A 23,140-nucleotide genomic window follows, 5' to 3' on the forward strand; every position below is an offset into this window, starting at 1 on the left:
TTTAATGTTGAAAAGAAAATTAATGCAATCCCGTATGTATTTATTCCTTAGGAATCAAAGGAAACATTCAAAATTATGGTACCGTAGAATACTGGATCAGGTTACGAGTTCCTATGGATCAAGCTATTAGTCTCTACAAAGAGAGGTCAAAGGCTCTGGGGTATATAACATCCAATTTTAGGGAACGTGAAGAACCACCGCCGGTATGTTTGGGTTTGTACTTCATAGTTTTGGTAGAATAAACTGCTCAAAATTACTTTTTCAGTTCCAATAGTTTCCTTCAAGTCTTGATATGTTCAAGGTTAACAAAGTTAAAGGTTCTTGAACTGGAAAATATCTTTAGCAGTTGAATGACATGGTTTTCATCTAAAGAGATAAAGAACCAGTTGAATTATAGCTTTCCTGAAGACAAAGTCTTAAACTTCAGTTTTTTATTTTTACTGAAATTGTCACTAGAATATTTGAAATTATTATATTTAATTTTCTTAACCTGTAAGTGCCAGATTTTGTTTACATTTTGTTCTAGTACAATATTCAGGAATGTTAAACCAACTGGGTGTCAGATAGTACAACAGGTGAAGCGGTTGTTCAGAAAGGTCTCAAAGTTCTTAATGTTTGACTATCATGAGATTGAGATTATTTCAGGGTTTCTTTTTTTTTTTTAAGCTGGATAATGAAGAGAATTTTAATAATATAATGCACTGTATAATCACGTTTAAATAAGAGTCACAGAAAAAGAAGGGACTTTCAGACATCTTTAACAATTGTTTAAGAATTAAAAACAATCAGGTTGAAATGTATAAATTAAAACACTTTAGAGTTTCTAACAGGCAATTTTTTTTAATCTCTAGCTGTTTAAATTACTGTAAGTCTGGATTAACTTTAATATTTTATATTATTCCATAATGTAAATTTATATTATACTAGAATCTCAATGGATTCCATGATTTAATCTGAGAAGTATGTTTAGTGTATGAATTCTATTAAAGGTCAGTGTAGGCATTTTCAGAATAACTTCATGTTTGATAACATGACATTTGCTTTAAATCTGATTTTTAAAACAATCAAAGGTATACTTAACTAACTCATGAAATCTGGCTGTTGTTAAATGCCAAAGTCTGTTATTTAGTTTTCTCTATTTTTGATTATGTTATTTCTAGCTGTGTTACCAATCCAAACACAGTTGAAAGGTAAGGCATGTGGAACAGAGCATTTTGTTGTAATTATTGTAAAATTGCAAATTCAAACTTGGAACTGAAATATACTGATTATACGGGAGAAGATAAAATAGGAAAAATGGCAGAAATGAAGAACAGCTTCTACAGAGCTGTTTGAAACACCACAGTTTTCAGAAATGTTTCACAGCATAAACTAAAAGTCATATAGCTATAACAGATGGTTACATTATGTTAAGGGTTCTGTCGATCTGCAGCTGCAAAAGTAGCTTCAGTTGTGCGTACCAAAATTTAAGCTTTCACTAGTTAAACATACATATAAAATTTTCTGTCCTGTATAGCAGCAGAAATCATGGAAACATGAAGTGTACATAAACTGCTATAAATTTTTTTTTCCAGTTCCGTATGTAGCCAGAAATAGTAGTCTTAAGGTTGCATATTAAGGACTTAAACTGTCATGTTTAGTTTTCTCATTAACTATTTCAATGTGGATTATTTAATCAAAATATTTAACATTTTATCACACAAAAGCAAACTGGTACATATTTCCCCATATACCTGTAGACAGAACTCTAGTTTTCACAAGCAAGATAATTATGTACCATTAATGAAAATAACTATGACATATTACAGTAAAGAAGGAGAGCCTTTTGAGATCAATATAGATGGGGCTTACTCATTTAAGATAGTCATGTTATTTGTTTTCTTTTTATTCTTTAATTTTTATTAAAATGAATTTCCCAGTTTGCCAATTAGGGGTTCCACAGCATGTAAAAGCCTTGCTGATAGGTAATTCAAAAAATTTGTGATATCATTGAGTTTTTTAATTTATTTTAAACATTTATTATTACTCTTCACATGCTGATTTCTAATTTTTGTAAATTTTTTATAAATTGTTTGTAAAGGTTTTGGAGGAAGAAAAAAACAGAGGAATCTGGATTGCAATTTTAATTATTGAGAAGTACATATATAAAAGGGACTCCAGTTATAAAAATTTCTTGACATAGAATAGCTGTCAAGATCAGAATCCTTAACTTTAAAGTGGCACTAGATATGAATCACTCTTAAAACTGTGATCTTCACTGCTTTGTAGATAATCAAATGACAAATAGATCATAAAACTTTAGAAGAATAAAGCAAACAGTCACAGACCTGAAAGGATTAACCTCTTATTTCCTTATACCAACAACCCAAGAGAAATGTTGTATTTATAGAACAAGTAATATTTTGACATATAAAATTAAACAGTAGTTGGAGTGTCATTGAAATAATCAGTTATTTGTTCTATTTATATAGCTCTTAGAGTTTGCTAACATAAGAATTCTAATGTTTTTAATTTAACTTCTTTTTCATTTAAAGCAGCAGATACTCAGAACTGCCCAAGTCAGCACTTCAACAGATGGCAATTTAAATGAACTCCACATTACAATAAAATGTTGTAACAGTCTACAATCCCGAAAAAAACATCTTCAGCCAAATCCTTATGTTGTCTACAAGTTCTTTGATTTTGCAGACCATGATACTCCCATCATTCCTAGCAGCAACAACCCACAAATAGATGACCATATGTGTTTCCAAGTGCCAATGAATGCAGATTTAGACCGATACCTAAAATCAGAATCCTTAACCTTTTATGTATTTGATGATGGTGAAACAGAAGAAGGTGCTTATGTAGGGAAAGCCAGTGTGCCTCTTATTTCTTTAGCACATGACAGATCTATTTCAGGTAAGAATTAGATCTCTTTAAACTTAACAAAATCTTCACTTCCCGTTTCGTATCTCTTTAAATCTCTTTAAGAACCAAACAAAAGAGAATTTATTCAGAGGGATCTGGACAGACTGGATCGATGGGCCGAGGCCAATTGTACAACGTTCAACAAGGCCAAGTGCCGGGTCCTGCAATGGGGTCACAACAACCCCAGGCAACGCTACAGGCTTGGGGAAGAGTGGCTGGAAAGCTGCCTAGTGGAAAAGGACCTGGGGGTGCTCGTCGACAGCCGGCTGAACATGAGCTGGCAGTGTGCCCAGGTGGCCAAGAAGGCCAACGGCATCCTGGCCTGTATCAGAAATAGTGTGGCCAGCAGGAGTAGGGAGGTGATCGTGCCCCTGTACTCGGCACTGGTGAGGCTGCACCTCGAACACTGTGTTCAGTTTTGGGCCCCTCACTACAAGAAGGACATTGAGATGCTGCAGTGTGTCCAAAGAAGAGCAACGAAGCTGGTAAAGGGTCTAGAGCACAAGTCTCATGAGGAGCGGCTGAGGGAACTGGGGTTGTTTAGTCTGGAGAAAAGGAGGCTCAGGGGAGACCTTATCGCTCTCTACAGGTAGTTACTTGAAAGGCGATTGTAGCGAGGTGGGTGTTGGTCTCTTTCCCCAAATAACAAGCGATAGGACGAGAGGAAACTGCGCCAGGGAAAGTTTAGATTGGAAATTAGGAGAAATTTCTTCACTGAAAGGATTATCAAGCATTGGAACAGGCTGCCCAGGGAAGTGGCTGCGTCACCATCCCTGCAGGTATTTAAAAAACATGTAGATGTGGCACTTAGGGACATAGTTTAGTGGTGAACATGGCAGTGTTAGGTTTACAGTTGGACTTGATGATCTTAAAGGTCTTTTCCAACCTAAATGATTCTATGGTTCTAAAAACCCATATCGTTCATCTGTTGTTCTTGTGTGACAGAATTTTAAACGCCAATGAAATCCTGGAAAGAAATTTTGCGTCTCAGTGTTACTTAAGTCATGGCTAGTGAAAAATCTGTGTCAGAGCTTTGAAACTGATGAATGACTTTTTTAATATAAACTTTATACATCAGAGAAAGAAAAGACCAAGGGAGAGAAAAAGTTTTGAATATCTCTTTTATTTACTAAGCTAGTAGTAACGGAATATTCGAGCATTGTTGCATTTTAACTCAAATCTTAAAAGTGGTGTTTGTTTTTGTGATTATCCATTAACTGCAATGAATCTGAACAGGATGCCTGTACCTTACAGGGTGGATTGCAATAGTAGGGTATTTTTCACCTCATGACATTTTCTGAGATTTAAGAGAAAGAAGTAAATATTTTCTTTAAAATCTGCAAGTAAAAGAAAAAAAATTAAATCAAAAGAACCTGGTGTCCAAACATTCATTTACCATGGTCCTAACAAGGATGAAAAGTCTTTTAAATCCTTTATTCTCTATACTGGCCCAGGTATGGAATAATTATGATCTGATAAATAGTTATAATTGGAATATGTCACTCTAGCACTGACTAAATTTAGTTGCTAATCCATTATTGATGTGGGGTTTTTTTTGTTAGCATTTTAGTAATCTGTTTGCATCTGTCTTTTACCACTGTTTTTTGCCTTGAGAGGCCTACCAAGTTTACCAGTTATATTTCTCACACTACTATATTATGAGTATCTTTCATTATTAGGCAGAAAGGCCCTGTTAGTCTTAACATCAAGTGGGAAGGGGTGGCTGAAACCTGACTTTCAAAATGTACTGCTTTCATAACTGACAAGGTGTCTGTGAAACAAAAATAGTAGGTGTCTTGAAATAACTCTTGAAAAAATAAAAAAAAAAAAAAATTCAAGTGTTTTTTCCTGGTTCAAAAGTAACCTGGAAATATTTGATAGCTTCTTTTACTGGTCCTTTTTTATATTCTAATGATAAAAAATGTTTCCTGGCATATTCATACTTTCTCCCACCTCCTTTTCTCCTGGTGTTGCTGCTACTTCTTTTTTTTCAGGACTGATACGCTAATTTAAAACATGTTTTTTTTCTCTGCATGGCTTCATTTTTTTTCTCATTAGTTTCCTTTTCTGGTTTTGGCTAATGTACACTTAAAATAAATTAGGAAATTGACATGAGAAGTCAGCCTCTTTGGGGAAAAAAACAGATTAAGAGCTACACTTGGAATCTTAGAATCATTGTCAACTGGAACTCCTGATATGATCTAGTCCAACCTCCTGACCCAGTTAGAGCAAGTTGCTCAGGGCTTTGCCAAGTTAAATTTTTAATATCTCAAAGGACAGAGATCTAGTACCTGTCTGGTCAACCTGTTCCAATGTCTGATCACCCTCATAATAAAAACTTTTTCCTTACAGAGCTGGGATTTCCCGTGTTCCAACTTGTGTCTGTTGGCTGTCCTCCTTCTGCTGTGCACCTCTGGTTCTGTCTTTTCCACACACCCCTATTAGGTGGCAATAAGATCCCCTCTGAGCCTCCTCTTCTGAAGGTTGAACAAATCACTTCTTTCAGCCTCTTGTATGTCATGTGCTCCAATGCCCTGAAGCTCTTTGTAGTCCTCCACTGGACCTGCTCCAGAATGTCAGTATCTTGCTTGTGCTGGAGTGGCCAAAACTGGATACGGTATTCCAGATGCCATTTCATAGGTGTCGAGTAGAAAAAGTATGAAACTTGCCTGGATCTGCTTGACTGCATTCTTGCTAATACAGGCCAGGGAACAGTTGGTATTCTTTGCTGCAAAGACTTGGCTTAGCTGGCTTATATTATTTTTGTCAAACAGGACCAGCTCTTTTTCTGCAAGGCTGCTTGCGGCCAGTCAACCCCCAGCCTGTACCTCCACCTGGGGCTATTCCTGGGCTGATGCAGGACTTTGCATTTGCTTTTGTTGAACTTCACGAGGTTTCCGTCAGCCCATTTTCCTACTGTGGGAGTAGCAGCCCTGCCTTCAGTGCATCAACTGCTCCCCACAAGCTGATACCGGTTACAAATTTGCTATGGTGTTTATAATACAAAAACTGCTTAACGATTATTTCATTGTCAACTATAAGACATTCATGAAAACTTTAAAATATGATTCTACAACTGTCCCATATAAATGGATAATAGGAGAAAAATTGCAAGTGAAATTAGGGTGTTTCTTCTTCGATAAAGATTTAGCAACTCACAGATTTTTTGAAACCCTTATATTTTCTTTAACAAAAGTTAGTATTAGTAAAACATGGAAATGTTTTAGTTAGATCTATTGAAAGATGACAATAAGAATTAGTTATCTGGTATTGGATTATCTGAGAAATCTACAGAACATCTTGAATGAATACAGTAATCTAGTCCCTTCTAAATCCTGTATTTTTGAATGTCCACGGTGTTACATTGAATATATTTGAATCTACAAAGCACAATATTTTGACACTATTTAGCTTCTAAAATGAAGACTATTAAGATACTTAATTCCTGAATACCATTCAGTTTTGCATTGCATTTTCTTGTATATGTATAGAATAAGATAATTTAGACAAGATTTGCATTTTGCTTTCAGGTACTTTTGAACTAACAAATTCTGAAAGACATGCTACTGGTACCATCACAGTTGAATTAAAATGGAAGTTTGTCTACCTACCACCAAGTGGACCAACAATGGCTGCAGACTTAGTGAATTACGTTCAAAATGAGAAGTCAATGGCAACTAAATTACTAGCAGAGGAAAAAATGCAGACTCCAGCCCTGTATCCTTCTTTTACTTCGTCACCGACAGTAAGTAATTTAAAAAACTCACAGAAGTTAAGAGAGAGAAAAGTCCTATTACAGCAGGTCATTTAGTTCTTCTCTGATGACCAGGATTTGTCTTTACTGTAAAATAATGCGTAGTACAAATACTTCATATAACGACCATCTTCGACTTCCTTTGGGAAGTGAAATCTTTCGTGTCCAAAACTTTTTAAAGTCTTTTATAACAATAGATAACTGGTTAGCAAAAGGGTGGGGAGAAAAGGGAGGAGAAATAACAAACATTAAATGTCTTCCCTGTAAATTTAGTGCTTATTAATTCTCTTTGCAATGTAGATGTCCTACATAAAATGTAGTCACATGCTTGTGCAACTTTAGGGCTACGGTTGAAATTTATGACAGTCATGAAATCAGCTGTTGTTTCTGTGGTCTCTTAGAAACTCAGACAGAACTCAGTCAGTTGGGGTAGCTTTGAGCCAAAAGAATTCTCAAGCAGCCAGACCCAAGCCATATGTACAGATACGTAGGTGTATCTGCACCACGCTCTTTGTTATTCTAGTGCCTGGAGCATGGGTGCTAAAATACCCAATAGCTTCTTAAAAATCACTCATAAATTAAAAGTAGTGTAAGGATTTTTTTTTTTGTGTATAAAAATCAGTGGAAATGGAGGATAATTTCTACCTTCATCAAGAGAGTAAAGCATGAAGAGTAATAAACCATGCCATCATGACAGAAATACTTCTGGATCATTTTGTTAATTTTGCAACTATTACCAGTCTCTTTTGTCTTTCTGTGTGAAAATTCTCCAACGGGAGTGGCATGAGGAAAGGTGCCAAAGATATGGTAAGCCTACAGAACAAGAAAAGAAATCAAGCACTCCATAAACGATAATAATAAATCATTCTGCCACGTATATGATACCACTGACTTCAGTCCTATAATTATTTCTCACCTGGAACTCACATTGCATTCCACAGATGTTCTGTAGAGTTTTATACCTATTGTGGCTGATTTCTGAAAAGTATCTCCATTTGGGGGGGTTGCTTATTCGAACAACATCTATATCATCTTGTCTGTTTAGAATTGAATTTAGCGCAGTTAGATTTGGCTTTGAGAAAAATTAGGGTCCCTCAAAATTTACTGTAAAATAAGATGGTTAGAATATGGCAATAAATGGTCTTCAACTATATTTGTTTTATTACAGAAACCAACACCCAAACCAAGGCAGCGTGCAGCTCAAGCAGACAAGAAAGTGTCTTTTCTGGATCTTAGTACAATACAGATGGCAGTAAGTTTTAAGTCTTTTGCTCGTGCATGTTGAAGCAAAAAAGGCTACTTATGTCTCAGTATGGACAATTTGTAGAACTAATAATCAAGAATACTCGATTATTTTAGCAGCACAAAGACTGGGATGTCCCAGGCAATGAATGATAGCACAGTACTGCATATAGGTGAGAGATACAATAGAGGGGTATTTGTGTCATTCCCTTAGAATTGCTTGCTATTCTCCACAGTTTACAAGCTTCGACTTTCATAGACTTACAGCAGATTCTAACAGGACCAATCAACTGTCTTTGCACTGTGTTTCTCAGCTCTGTGAGTTATTAATTAAAGTGTCTTTGTACAGTGTGCCACTTGCACAGACATATAAATGGCTCTATAGAAACCAGCTTGATCCAAACAGATCCTGAGTATTGTGCTAATGAGATACGCAATTTGACACAGATCAGTCACCTCTTAAATGAGGTTTATTAACTGAGATTACACACACTGTGAAAACAATTACACTTCTGAACTTAGGATGCACTATCATGTGCACATTCTTCCAGACTCTAGGACAGTCTGCATGGAACTAACTCAAACATATCTACTGTATGGTGTAAATTTTCATTTGATCGTAAATAATCTGCCTTCAGACAACTAAGGATAGGCTGTATTTACTCTTTTAATTAAATCCAGTGAGTTAAGGTAGGTTCTTTAATAGCTAGTTATAAAAGGTTATGAGTATTGTTATTAGTTAATAATATTATGTTGCATTAATTAATTAAAAACTAGCTGTGATAATTTTTTTGCATTTGTAAATGCCTTGATTGGATTTATTTTTTGAAATGTTAACGTGGGTTTTCAGTTCACAGGTTCTTCTGCTATTCAGTTTACCTTGACTAGAACTTTTTTTTGAGCCTTACAGAAATAAGAATTAAGTCGATCTCTTGTATTTATTAACTTTTAAAAAAAAAAAAAAGGTCAAATGTTGGTGAAATCAAATATTTTGAGAGCTTAGATCTGGAAAACTGAAATGTTAGCGATATAGTTACACACACAACATATCTTCAGCTGTCCAAACAGTAACTTCTCCGATTTTTCACAAACTATGATTTTCTAAGGGAGACAGCTACTCGGTCTCCATCAGAAGTCTTCATTACTGTGTGGGCAGCTCCCCTAGCTGTTTTAAAAATCCAAGCCTCACTGTCTGGTTAGAGACAAAAGTACTGTTAGGACTAAATAATGAAATAGCTGGGGCTTCTCTGATGTTTAAATCTTGTTGTGAAATGGCAAGAGAGTGTCCATGCAAGAGAATTAGAAGTTCAACAGATTAAAACTGTACAGGAACAGTCTGTTTCATTTCCCTGTTCATTTTTTGAATAGCAGATTTTGGATAATAATGTGACACATGCCAAAACAAATAGTTGTTTTTGGAAAAGGAGACTCCCTAAAAAGCGGGATGAATGGTTTTGACTCACCTAAACCATTTTTAAGAATTGTCCAGCTTCATAGGTAGAAGCTATAGCAGAGGACAGAAGCAGTAATGCTAATGCAGGGAAGCAAAGGAGGACATAATTTCCTGTCCAAATGCTTCTCCGCCAGTAAATTTATACCTGCTTTTGTGTGTTAATTGTCTACTATATATTAAAGGCTTCCCCTTATTTTACCCATAACTTAGGGCTCTTTTGTTGAAAATGATACAGAACTTGCACAGAAGATGAAGGCTTCAAGAGTTTCAAGTGTTTCAGAGGTATGCGATTATTCAGGTTTTGTGGTTTTATATAATGTATTGCATTTGAATTCCATGTGTATGTAATTTCTTCAGAGTCATGTATCAAAAATCAAACTACAGTAAAGTAAGATCTTAAAAACTTCTCTGAAATATGAAAAAAGTGATTCTTTGTGATGACAATCTTCTTTTTTTTAGCCATTAGAAAGGGAGGAATATCTCTACTTACTTCCTTCAATGTTTGGATGAAGTTTATTTTGTCTTCCCTCTAAAAATTACCATTATATAGCAGGGGGAAATGAAGAAGAAATGGAGTAACTTTGGAATATTGCTAAATATGTCGCATTCCAAGGAGAAGAAAAGTATTAAATATTGTAATTTGTAATGGTCCAATTGGTTGTGAAAGTAAGTTGTGGCAGATTGGCAAACTGTAGTTTCTAGTGGTGTAACACAACATTTAATCACTGGCTCTTATCTTCCTTTCACTTTCCTACTTTAAAGCTCATCTGGGGCTTTGATTGAGAAGTTAAGTCTCCCTTCCACCACATCAAGTAGTATTGGTCAAGTGGAATAATCAAAAAGTATTCTCTCTCTGAAAATTTTATCCACAAAATGCAGCTCTGTCACTGAAGGAATTAAAAAGAATGACCAAACATTGTTTAAAACACAGTGGTTATGACACATCATCTATGCCAAGGAGGAGCATAAGAGACAAAGTCAGTTTTCTATGACTTGAAAACTTCAAGGATAACCTTTATTTATAGAATAAGGCACTTAAGTGTTTGTTAACATTGCCTGGCTTTGTGTAGCTCTAAATGTGTTAGAATAGAAATAACTCTTCAGGTCCAGTTTTGGAAAACTCAGATGTTCTGTGGACAGCTGAAAGTTACCTCACGGATTCTGAGGGTGGGAGGTGAGGCATCAGTATCTTTGTGGAAAATTCAGTCCTCGAGAAGGATTGTTGGATAGTAAGTAATGGATAGGTCTCCAGCCAATTTCCATGAAGATGCCATGTCTGTAATGTTATATCTATTGATGAAGTATTATTCTATGTAATTGTACTCAAAGAGAAAGAAGGGAATAAGATTACTTCAGAGTAAGTTGTGCACTAAAGATATTTTACCTTAGATAACATATTTGTATTTTGTAGCAAAGCCAATTCTTTTTTATACAATTTTAGTTTGGTTTTGAAAACAAAAAATATTGTATAATTTGTTATAAAATTGCCAACTCAGAAAGGTAGTGATGGTTTTGGTTTTTGTTGTGGTTTGGTTTGGTTTGGTTTTTAAACTGAGTCTTGTAGAACTGAAAGACCTGAAATACAAATGAATCTGGAAATTTAACAGGCTGTATATATGTTGACAGGTACCAAATGATTATAGTAGTTATGTTTTCACAAATATACATTGTTAGAGAATTGTCTTTCTACTGTATCAATTATTTGTTACTGCAGTTGACAACTTCTCATTGTTTCCTGCACTGCATGAGCAATATAATTGTTTAAAGGCTATGTATAATGAATGTGATCCACAACTCTTCAAGTTTTGAACTTCAGTAACTTTTACTATTCAGGGAGTGTTATAAAGACTGTAAGTTTGTCTATTTTTATATAGCATGTGGTACATGAGCTTAAACAAGAAAGGCTAGCAGATGATAAAGTGAAGGAGATGGCTGAAGAAATTCAACAGGAAAAAGAAGACCTCTCACATCTGTCAGAGGGGCAGTTGGCCGACCAAAGCTCCGTTACCTCTGGAGATGAGACAGAAATAACTGAAGAATTGGAACCAGAAGGTAGAATTCATTTTTATGAATAAGTAACTGTATTTTCTTAATAAATCTATGTCTCTTTCCATTTTCTTAAGCATTTCTTACTAGCAGTGGGAGCTGCCTCATTATGAGAAGCTTCATGACAGAAATGATATTCTGGTGTACTTTATAGCTGAAGCTGGGTGGTGGATGTGGTGGTGTTATTTTCTTCCCAAATGGAAACTGTATTGTAATTGAATGCAAAAATCTGGTATCTGACCTAGATTCATAAAATATTAAAGGAAACCTGGCTTCTATTTTAAATGTCTTTATATTCTCCCTTAGAACTATGCTGTTCTAGAGACTATTTTAATGAATATGCTCCTTTTGTCTGCAGATAACAGCCAATGCTGATATCGGAAATCCTTTCAGACAGTGAGAGGGGTAATATGTCTTATCACATCTGTGACATAAAGTTGTTAGAGGCAGATTTATTTAAAGATTATAAAAGCCGGGTCATCCTGTTCTGCCTCCGAGCTTAAACTGTTTATCATTGAAATAAACCAAGTCAACGATACCAAGTTTAAAGTAAAAGCACAAGCAGGATGCTAAAATTTTGTGTTCACTTGTTTGCAGCTTCTGCGTGAGAATTCATTAGAAAAATTGGAAAAACATGATATTGATCCCTGTTGTGTTTATAAGTTATTTGCTCCAGAGCAAAAAGACCTGAATGCTTTAGAAAATAAACCACCTGCATACAGAATTACTTTAAAAGAAAAAAAAAAAAGTACATTCTTCTTTACATGTGCATGGTGTTAAACCGTAGTCAGAGGAAATCCACAAATTCAGGCCATATTCTTATATAAAGCTAACGGTTGTTCATACTTCAGGTCATCACAGGACTTATATCATTCCACACATCAATTTTCACCTGGGAAACATTACTTTTTTTTTTTTAGCAAATCAGAAAAAAATACAGTTTAGATGACTTTAAAGGTCATTGATTTGCCACTGTTAATCTTTTGCAAGGAAGAAAAGATTTACCTGGCACTTATACTTTATTTATTAGAAAAGCAAATATACTGCTATCAGGTTTCTCAGCAAGTCTCAGATGGACTACAAATACAAGGGTTTTTAACTGCATTGATTTTTCTTTTTTTTTTTTCCCCCCCAGATCAAGATGATAGACAAGAAAATGATGCCATTGAATCAATAATAACTGACAGTGATGACTGTATTGTTTCCAGTCCAGTATCCAAGAATATTAAACAGGTGAGTCAGAGTATTTATGGCAATTATTTGGTAAGTCTAAGAAAAATGTTTTAAGCCTAATGCCCTCTGAAAGTAGCTTTGCTGTATCTAAGGTCAGATTCTAAGGCATTTTCAACGAATGTATGTTTTCCTGTTTCCAGTTCAAATAGACACCTTTTCACAGAAAAAAAGAAAAGTTAACCTGACTGTATTGTGCGTGTGACTTACAGGTGTTTTCTTAATGGGGAAATTTGTGGTCATCTTTTCCATTATTGTCATACACACTTAGAAGTAGACATTTCTAACTAGTTTCAATCTGAATTCAAATTTTAATCCTGCACAAAATCTCCCTAAGGAACGATAATTATTGTGATGTGAATGTCTAAAGAACTTGGTCTTGTTGTTCAGTCCTGTCTGTTGTCTTTATGTGGGAAAATGTACTTTTCTACTTCTTCCAATGCTTTCTGAGAAAGGGGAGGATAATTTCACTTACTTACTACTTGCCTGTAGTAAATCTACAATGCTTAGCTACCCACTGTGTTTCATCCCAGTATGGTGACTTGATTGAATGTTGTTGAATTTCTTTTTGTTCCTGACTTCCCAACAGTTTTATAACCGAACATCAGTTTTAAATAAAGTTTGTACATGTACAGTATCCAATCACTTCAGTGTACTTCTTTTTCTGTTATTATTTGTGGGCATGTACAGTAATGATATTCTCTTGACTTGTTCTTAAAACCACCAATTGATGAGTCATATATACAAAATAACACAGTATAATGCAAATTTGGAAAATCTACTTTGAACAGCACTTCAATAGTATAGTTCTCTTAAAAAAAAAAAAAAAAGCATATTCCATACTTTTAGATTAATATTGACTGAACAATCTTAAAAAATATAGAACTAGCACTTAAAATTGATTATAATACTTCTAACAATTAATACTTCTCTGGTCTGCCTTAGCCTTCTTTTAAAGGACCAGGGGTGTACTGTTACATGCTATCAGTCCTAACTTTTTTTAATGTTCTGCAGTGTGATAACCTAGAGGTAGTTTGATTTTTTTTTTTTTAATCCTTTTTTCAAATACCTTGTGATATCTTACAAAGTAACTAGCAACAAGAAGCAATGCTTCGTATGAGAAATATTGCTCCTTTTTTAAGTTGTAGAAGAGATTTAGAAATGCTATCACTTATATATGCTGCAGAAAGATACAGAAGGTACTTTTGAAGACAGAATTGTATTGTTTATATGTAAAATGTTAAAAAAATGTTTCACCTGTAATTCTGAGAACTTTAAATGACTACTACTCATCATCATTAAGTCAAACTATAATACAGTTGATCTATACGTTGCTAGTCACCTTGTATTGTATTTTATAAAAAATATTTAAGAACACTTCTGAGAGAATTTCGAGTGTAGATTAATTTCAGGTTCATTAATTTCTACCTCTCTCCATTAATCTGTTCCTCTGGTAAGAAAGTGCATGTTCAAGAAGGGTAGATAAGACAAAAGCTATAAACTGTTAAGACAACATGTTTGATACAAATTGGATTTTAAAAATAGGCATTGGTATATTTGAAATCTTGGGTTAATTATAGAATCCAGCATGTGAAAATTGTGATTGAATTTGTATTTTGTTTTAAGATTAAAAATCACTGCCTTTTATCTTTTGAGATGAATATCCTGCTGGTAATCAAACACTGTAAATAAGACTTGTGATTTTTAGAGATCGTTATGCTAATTATCCTATAAATCTGAGTTGTATGCCAAACTGTTTAAGCCGTTTAAGATCATACTGTTTCTTTTTTGCATGTTGCAAATTAGACAGTTCATGGTTATTTCTTAGATATGTTGATCATAAAGGGTATCTAACAGATTTTCCAGTACTTAGCTGTACCACTTGCTTCCTTCTCTTTTCTTCTTGTCTATGATGTATAATTAATCATAGATTACTTCATTTTGTTTCATTTCATTTACAACATTTATGAGCTTCACTTTGTCGGTATGAAATGCTTGTCCCCTTCTTTCCTTTCCAAAGTGGCGTAATTAGTGTTAGCATCTTTTTTAACAGGCTACATAAAGTTTAGTGGCTGGATTAAATCAAGTCATTAACATAACGTGCTATACAATTTGCCCCTATCTCTTTTCGTTTCCAGTACATCAAAGTGCCACAGAGTGCCAGTGTAATTGGGCCTTGCTAGCTTGTCAGGTTCAGTCAGGCTGATGGCTGCTGCTTTTACTAAAAAGCTTCCAGGCATGATAATTAATAGAGAAAAGAAGTCTGAGAAATGTAAAAGTTTGGACAGTTCTCTATGAATATTTCATACATTTGAATAATCAGAAGTTAACATTATCAATTTGATGTATAATACATTGATTAAAAGACTTGTTTCAGATCCTCAAAATAGACATCAAAACTGGGAATTTGCATTTTATTTGGCATGGTCTTTATATTTTAAAAAAAAAAAAAAAAGTCTTTTCTCTTCCATTCCTTCCTTCCTTTCACCCCCATGTGTACACTTTATCCTTACAGGAGATAATATAGCATTCAATTATCACAATAAAATTTACTGCTGTCAGCTTCCACGTTGTCTTAAAATGTGCCCATAAGGCAATTTATTCAGTGGTGGTCCTGTTTTTTCTATAGGTGTGTTTACATCTCTCTTTTTTGTTGCAGATACTGTTAGTGCATTATCTTGCACTAATAGCAGTTTATTGAAGACTGTCATTATCGGTTCCTTAAATTAAGATCTTGGGGTCTAATTAATGTTGACATGAAAATCTCTCTTAAACACCATTAAAAAGCAATACCAATTGCTTGTGGTTCTGCTGATCAATGAAACATGTTTGTACAAAGGTGGGAAGATGTAAAGCATAAAGCTTATGTAAGGCAAAGCAATAAATACTTTTCCTTTTATTATGCCTTTTTTGTACAGTTACTTGAATAGTGCATACCCTCCTATGAGATATCTGCATTCATTGAAAAAAAGAAAATTATTTGGTCATTGTATTGCAATTTTAATTTTTGGCTGTCTTGAGTTCTCTTTACATTTATTTTCTGCAGGACTTGAGTACCTTTGGTGTACTTCAGGGAGATTTGAATGCGCAGCGCTTTTCTTAAACTGGCGTGTTCTGTGAATATCTAATCTGAATTTAGAGAACTAAAATTTTAGGTTTTTGGTATTACCCTGTGTTGTTGAGTTGGCTTCATTCATTAGTCAGAAATGCTAATCCTTTGTATTTTCTTAGTCTTGTCTAGATCTAACCTTAGTTGCTTTGTGCTTTTCTTCTGTAAGAAATTGGGGAAGTAAAAGTGCTGCACCAGTATATTTAATAAAACAAGAAATAAAATTAATGAAACAGAACTATCTTATCAGAGTAAGATAAAAGTAACTTACTAAAGCTTTATAGTCAGTATTTTGAAAGACTCCTGATGGCTCTAAGATTAAAAAGGAGCATTTGCCATTCTCCATCTTTAAGGTGATTGTTTGCTGTTATGGTCACTATTAGACAGGAACTAAAGTACAAGAGAGAAAGTTTGAAGAATCCAGGAAAGACCTAAGTTGTCTTTTGCCACGGATAAAGTTTTGAGATGACAGTAGTTTGAATAGGCAGTACACTGAAATGATGGATTTATAACTTCTAGTGCTTGTCAAATACACTTTGAAGTAATAATTAGAAGCATGTACTACAAGTCATTCTTCTTGATGGAAGAACTGAAAGAAGAGGGAAAAATAATACCAAAAAAACACCAAACACCAGCTTTTAAAATTATTCAAAACAACAGAATCCTAAGTCATTAGGTAACCCGTTACTTTTTAGGTAACAAATAAAACTAATTAGTCAGAATATTAAATTAAGTAGAAAGTCAGATTTGAGGTTGAGTGCACAAGCCCACAGGAAAAGCATCAACAGGAGCCATTTTTAACCTAGCTCATAATATTTTTTGTGGTTATGAATATGAATGCTCCTCAGTTGCTTACTTGAGAGACTATATTTATCAGAGCTCATTGACATGGAAGTAAGTTATGGTGACTTTACAAGTTGAGAGGAGTATTTTTCTAACTGGAAGTCTAAAACACAAAGGGTGGGATTTGAAATTAAATTTGAGTTTTGATTAGCTGCAATATATATCACCAAGCATAGTTTTTATCACACTGTGGGTAATATGACAGAGAATCTAATTCCATTCATTTTTGCATGCCTATATTGTCTCCACACAATACTATAATGGCAGGGGGGGACACAGTATCAAATGTTAAGTATTACAGCTCAAATAAAAAGAACAGCTGTATTAAAAATGTGCAATTTGATCTATTTTTTTCACTACAGATGCACTCTTAACAAATGAAAATGTATATTGATTCTGCTTTTTTCCCATACTAAGGGGTTTTTTTTTCTAAATGGATTAACTTTCAAATACAGACTTTTAAAATTTAATTTATTTTTTAAATCAAATCAAAAGTCTATGATCTACATGTAGAAAAATACATGCATAGATATATACAAAAGCAGAAATCCTATTATATTTGTCTTTGTTTAGTTTTTTACATAATACTGCTACTTATTTCATCTTACTTCTGTAACTTAAATGTTGACGTATATTAGCATACCGAAAATGTACGGAGTAAGACCTCTTTTTATCGAGAAATTTTCTTTCTTGCTTATTTAAGGACCATGCTTCCTTTTCAAATGAAAGGTAATTGTAAGTTTACAGAACATTTGAATTACTTAATTGTGTGGCTAGTTGGTACTGGTGTAGCTAACTGGCTTTTGAGATTTGATAATGTTGGTATTTATTTTTTATTTTATCTGGTGGTATAATCAATGGTGAGTGTTTGAACACTAAAAAAAAAATGAAGTCTCCTCTTTGAGATAGTCGGCAGTAGAGAGGGGTGTAGCTTAGTTCAGGACTATAACAATATTGCTTATGTAGCCTTTCCCACTTCTTGGGGAGAAAATAAAACTCAGAGTTAAGGAAGTTTGTATCTCACCAGTCAAACAGCTCCAGATATATCTATTCTTTTGTACTTATTCATCCCTAGAAACAGTTTATCTTTAAAAGCTGTTAATTGAGGCAGTGCCACAGGCAAGTTGCAAAACCAAATCTTTAAAAACAATTCAACTTCAGGAGAAACATTGAACAATTTTATGTTTATTCTTCAGAAAGGGTAGGGGAGGCAAGCCATTTGAAAGGAGGAAAGTATATTATTTAAGTGATCAAAAGTTGTATTATGAGCAAAGTGTAAACGTGATATATTCAGATATATAGTTGTCATGGTCGTGGTGGGAAAGCTTTACATCCCTCAAGAACTTAGTATTTTCTAAAATGTTTGGTGTTTTATACTGCGTTAGAAATTGTCTTTTCTGAAAAAAAATCAATGGGTTGATGAGTATGTTACAGATTTGCATAGAAGAGGCAATATCTAATCATTGAATTGTCTCAAGCTGTAGCAAGTAATTCATGCCTTTGAAGATATTAAAGGTGAATTCGTGCTCTGAAAATGATGAATTTGGACTGTGCACTTAGATAAAATGGCAGCAACCGGAGACGTACTCATTGTCACAAATAGATTTTTTTGTGTAGTGTGTTCTTAATTATAGACAGAGCTGAAGGGATTGCATTGAACCTTACTATGGTGCTAACCTTGTGCAATTACATTCTTCTCCTAGCACATGGCAAAAACAGTGATGCTGGGGGAAGATTATATGTGCCTTTCCCTCCTTCACAGTAAATCCGACTCCAAAAGAGCTATTCAACAAGGAGCAATCTCTTTGCCCCAGGTCTTGGGGAGAGTCTAAAATGCATGCACTTTTGTAAGTGCCATACATTTGGATAAGGAACAGGGAGCATTTCCGTATCCCTCTTTCTATTTTCACATCTCCACCATTGTGGGGAAAATCTAAAAATAGATGTTGTTCCTAACATGAAAAGTCACTGGATACAGTTAAGGACTAGAATAATTTTTTGTAATATGTATTTCTATGTGTATGTGTAAGATGTTGACTTGTTAATCATAATTACTTAATGAGTAATGTTTGTGTCTCTGAACAGTTAAATTATATTGACATTCCTGTGATAGCATTCTTTTGCAGCTCTGTTCTGACATTGTTAATAAGATGATCACAGGCACTTGATAGAGGAAGAGGATGATTTCTTATTCAATAGAGATATTTGTCAATCAAGTAATATTGATAGTGATTGAAGTATTGATAGCAAATGGATGATTATTTGTGATTACTTGACAATAACTTACAGTTTATCTGATGTGCTCTCTATTTGAAATAGAAGGGAACAAGTGAATAAGTGGACTGTGGAAATAAATACATAAAATATTAAGGAGTAAAGCATAAATACTTTTGAGCATTGGTAAAGATAGGATTCAAGTTGATCTTACGGTTAAGAAATTTCTTTTTTTTTGAGTTATTCAAGGGCAATATATTAGTTAAAACTGTGGATGTAAAAAATAGGAACATTGTTTACATTGTTCCTAGAAGCAAGGCATTTTCAATGCTGCTGTTCTGTGCAGAAAGCACAGCCTCTTTTTTTGTAAAACACTTACTTCTGTGGGGTACTATTGTGGACCATTGGAGTCAACTGGAATTTTATTACTCACATCGAAGTCTTAGCATTTTATTGTGACCAAAAAGGAAATTGAAATATGGAATATACAGCTTCTTGAAGATGGCAGTCAAGACTTTTTATGGAATTAAAAAAAGCTTTTTTAATCTCAGAAATCAGAAAGATGAGAAAAGTTATGTTGAGATTTCAAATTCTGATGTCATGTCCAATGCATTTAGTACTTAACCTAATCCTAAAGCTTGTTGAAGGAGCTCAGTGATTCTTCCAAATCTCTGGGTAGTGTTAATTACAAAGAGTCAATATTAAACAGTAAAGAAAGAATATTGACATAGACGAAGTATCTTGCCTGTGTTTTGTTTTCCTCACTTGAAATGAAAGCACTGAACCAGTTTCTCAGTCTTTGAAAGCACTTAATATTCTTTATTTTAATACGTGTCCAGTGTCTCTGTTAGAGGAAATTTCATATTATATTTTGTTTTAAATACTAAATTTAAAGACTAACCTTATTTCCATTAAAGTAGAATGATTTGTGGGAAGTAATTGGTCATGACAAACTGTCCATTTTTCACTTGAATATACCTACTAAATGAGACCAAGGCTTAAAAAAACAACTTAGGAAAAGATTTAAATAACATACTTCACTCTGCATCATAGAAATATAAATGGTTGTTTAAAAATTAATTCCTATTGTATTTTGGATGCTACATATATTTTCAGCATGGCTCCATAATACGAGCATTTTTGTATTAGTAGTGAAATATGACATGCTAGCTATGCTGTTCTTAAGCAATTCTATATTTTTTTATTTGTAAATATCTTTTTTTTTAAATCAGCTTGTGCTCTCCTTTGTATATGCTGTATTCATGTTTAATATTGATAAAATCAGGCCTTAAAATATTCTTGACTGTTAAGCTCTAAGGTAATTTATTATTTTTTCTTACAATTTTCTAATAGTATGACTCAGTTATTTGCTTCCTTATAAGTTAGAAAGCAGAATACTTGGATTTGCCCCGCTACCCTTGAAAAACTATAATATTCTTTGCCTACAGTATGCAATTACAAGTGTTAAATATGTCAAACAAATTTTAAGATATGTAAAAGGAATACTTTATAATACAGGATATTGTATTTGGACTTGATTCATAAACTACTGTCTGTGTACAAACTAGTATGACATAGCTGCTAAATACTTTGGGGCGAACAAAACCACTCAGCATATCACTTTAACTACAGATGCTAATACATCTGTTCAGTGCAAGAAGAAAAGAGTTGTTTCTGAAGTAAAATTAGACAATAGAGCCAATTTCATTTTTTATGCATGTGAATGTAGAGTGCTTGAGGTTATTAGTTGAAACTGAGTAACCTTTCCAGGCTTTCATCTCTTTCTTTTCAAATTTGAATATGAAAAGCATATTCAAGTCAAAGACCATCACTTTAATGACATTTGGCAGTCATTTGATTTATTAGATTTTAGAAAAAAAAAATTCCTTTAAATATTTCATCATTCTATGCTAATCCCAGTAATATTGCCAGCTGAAGCCGTGTACCTGTATTAGTGGAGACAGAATGGTGTGGAATTTTCTCTGTCATCCTAGTAAAATTTCCATGAATCTACTGAATAATAAAACAACCTTATTGAAATATTCAGATTTGGGTTTTTAGTTAAAGTGTCTTAGGATACATAATAAAAGGAAATGTCTTTTGAAAGGAGGGGGTAAAATTACTTCATCAAATATTGAAAGGGCTTGACAGCAATGGAAATTGTTCTATATGATGGATATTTTTACAATAGGATACACCTGCTTTTCAGTTTGATTAATTATATAATTTGCTTGGAAAAATATAAGCTATCTCCGTAATAAATTAGAATATTGACTTGCAGTTCTGGCACTGAATCTAGAAAGCTAATCTTTCAAATATAATTTATTACTTTAGGTGATTTAAGTTTACAATCAAAAATTGTCAAAATATTTCCATAAAGGGGAAATGTTTTTAATAAAGTTATGAACTTGAAAGAAGTAAAAACAATTTTTTTTACATTTCTGAACTCCAGCATGTTCTGTTTGCTCTTTGAAGAATCTCATCTTTGAATGCTCACCTATGTACTCCAATTTTGAAACCGTAGTGGCTTTTCTTTCTTTGAGTTACAGAGTTACCTAGGGAAATACTTGTGACTCTTTCTGTTGAGTTTGGCATTCCCACTTACATACATAAAGCTTATTAAAATTTATCTGTACGCAAATAATATAGGCTTTGCCGAACAGTATGAAACAACTTCATGTAAGCAACAGAAAAATGTCATTTTAGTTAAAAATAATAAGAAAAGGCTCTGTGAAGAACAACTGGGATATTACTTTTATTATCATATTGTTAATTTTAAATTATATTTCAATGTATATTTGATTTAACTAGAAAAGTTCAGTATATGAAGTTAAATTCTCCAGCAGCAGGACTATTGCAAAAATATTTTCAACACCGAATGTAAATCAGTATCTGTTGTAACAATATTCTTAACTACAAACCCTGGGGCTTTAGAATCTCATTGTATGTATGTCAAAATCAATCAATCAGTGTTAAAATACATAATAGCCAATGATTTACATCTATTTTTGTTTATTTGTTTTGTATTAACACTTGAAGAAATGCAAAAAAATTTGTATTATGTTTGTCCTTTGTTTTTAAATAGGCAACTGAAAAAATCCGGATTGAAATTATCTCTCTCGGTCTTACTGAGTCACGAATTGCATCAGATGAAACAATACAGCAACTGTTTGTAGAATGCAGATTATACAATTTACTTGCAGAGGAGACCCCACTGTCACTTCCAAAACCAACAAGTGGTCAGAGGATTCACTATAACTATAGCAATGGTAAGTATCGATGTATTCCTGAGCAGGCTTGTTTCTTCTCTTAAATTCTGTCTTATGAAAATGCCTGCCAATAAAGCCTACTTCCTTTATATATTATAGTTGCATTTATCTGCGTACCGATTGTATTTGTCTATTTCCCAATTATTTTGGGAAATATTAAAGGTGGTTTTTAAGAAATGAGGTAAGGATGCAATTATCAAGTATAAAATGAATTACTGAAGTAGGCTTGTATATGAAATGGTAACATTACAATATATTTAAACATGCTGCTAGCGCATAGATTTTAAAATTAGGCTATGCATAACTAAAATTTATGTATTCTTTTAAAATAATATGATGAACCGATTTCTCTATCGGTACATGATGATACAGCAAAAGAAAAACATTCCATGTAACCATGTACAACTAAAATACAGTTGAAAAGAGAAAATATGTAATTGAACTTGATCGTCACTTGGGAATACTGAGTGTTTCTTTAATAAGAAGTTTTTGAAATAGGAAATTTATTCAGCCATGTTTAATACTAATACATTGCTATTTATTTCATGATACTTAATCCTGCATGTTCCATATGTTATTCTCTAATAAATGAACATTTGAAAATACTTTATGTCAATACAAAATGTAATTTACATTAATAGCATACAGAGAACTATTGTAATAGCTGATAATTCTGTTGCTAATTATCTTCCCAGCTATTTCATATTATTTCAATTATTCATTAACTCCTTTTTTTCTGTTAAAGTCTGTTTCATTTAAGATTCAGTCTGAGTGCTTCATGTTGTCTTGGACTTTAAGTATTGCATTTTTAGCTGAACGTTTCCTGGAACAGGTGAATCATTTTACTATTTGTGACACACCATTAATACAGACATTCAAATTAAGCTTTCTTTTAAAAATAATTTTGTAAAAGTGGCTTTGCAGAAGTGGTGTCACAGTCAGATCTTTATAATTGCTACCATCTAGAAACCTGATTTTAGAAGGAGACTTGCCAAAGAATTTACTCATTTATATCTTCCTAATACTCATAAACTTTTGGATTATCCCATAGTTGAAGACTGAAATCCCTC

The 23,140-nt window shown here is 33.6% G+C and overlaps 1 protein-coding gene across 11 annotated transcripts in view; it reads left to right on the top strand.

The window, feature by feature from the left end:
* The window catches only part of RPGRIP1L (RPGRIP1 like), an 80,627-nt gene that overhangs the window by 39,635 nt on the left and 17,852 nt on the right, over window positions 1-23,140 (top strand). For 9 of the 11 annotated variants that reach the window (XR_012675360.1, XM_075161119.1, XM_075161113.1 and 6 more), the window contains 8 exons: window positions 52-203; window positions 2,535-2,901; window positions 6,441-6,655; window positions 7,833-7,916; window positions 9,570-9,641; window positions 11,234-11,411; window positions 12,541-12,638; window positions 21,887-22,070. Coding sequence is in view for 9 of the 11 variants with exons in the window: in XM_075161119.1 (XP_075017220.1) it covers window positions 52-203; window positions 2,535-2,901; window positions 6,441-6,655; window positions 7,833-7,916; window positions 9,570-9,641; window positions 11,234-11,411; window positions 12,541-12,638; window positions 21,887-22,070 (1,350 nt within the window). In the remaining 2 variants the exon portion in view is untranslated. Of the gene's footprint in view, window positions 1-51; window positions 204-2,534; window positions 2,902-6,440; window positions 6,656-7,832; window positions 7,917-9,569; window positions 9,642-11,233; window positions 11,412-12,540; window positions 12,639-21,886; window positions 22,071-22,815; window positions 22,903-23,140 lie in introns of all 11 variants that reach the window. The other 2 variants (XR_012675361.1, XM_075161117.1) reach the window with 2 other exon arrangements.

This window comes from Calonectris borealis, chromosome 12 (genome assembly GCF_964195595.1).
Source record: "Calonectris borealis chromosome 12, bCalBor7.hap1.2, whole genome shotgun sequence".
NCBI classification, from domain to species: Eukaryota; Metazoa; Chordata; class Aves; order Procellariiformes; family Procellariidae; genus Calonectris; species Calonectris borealis.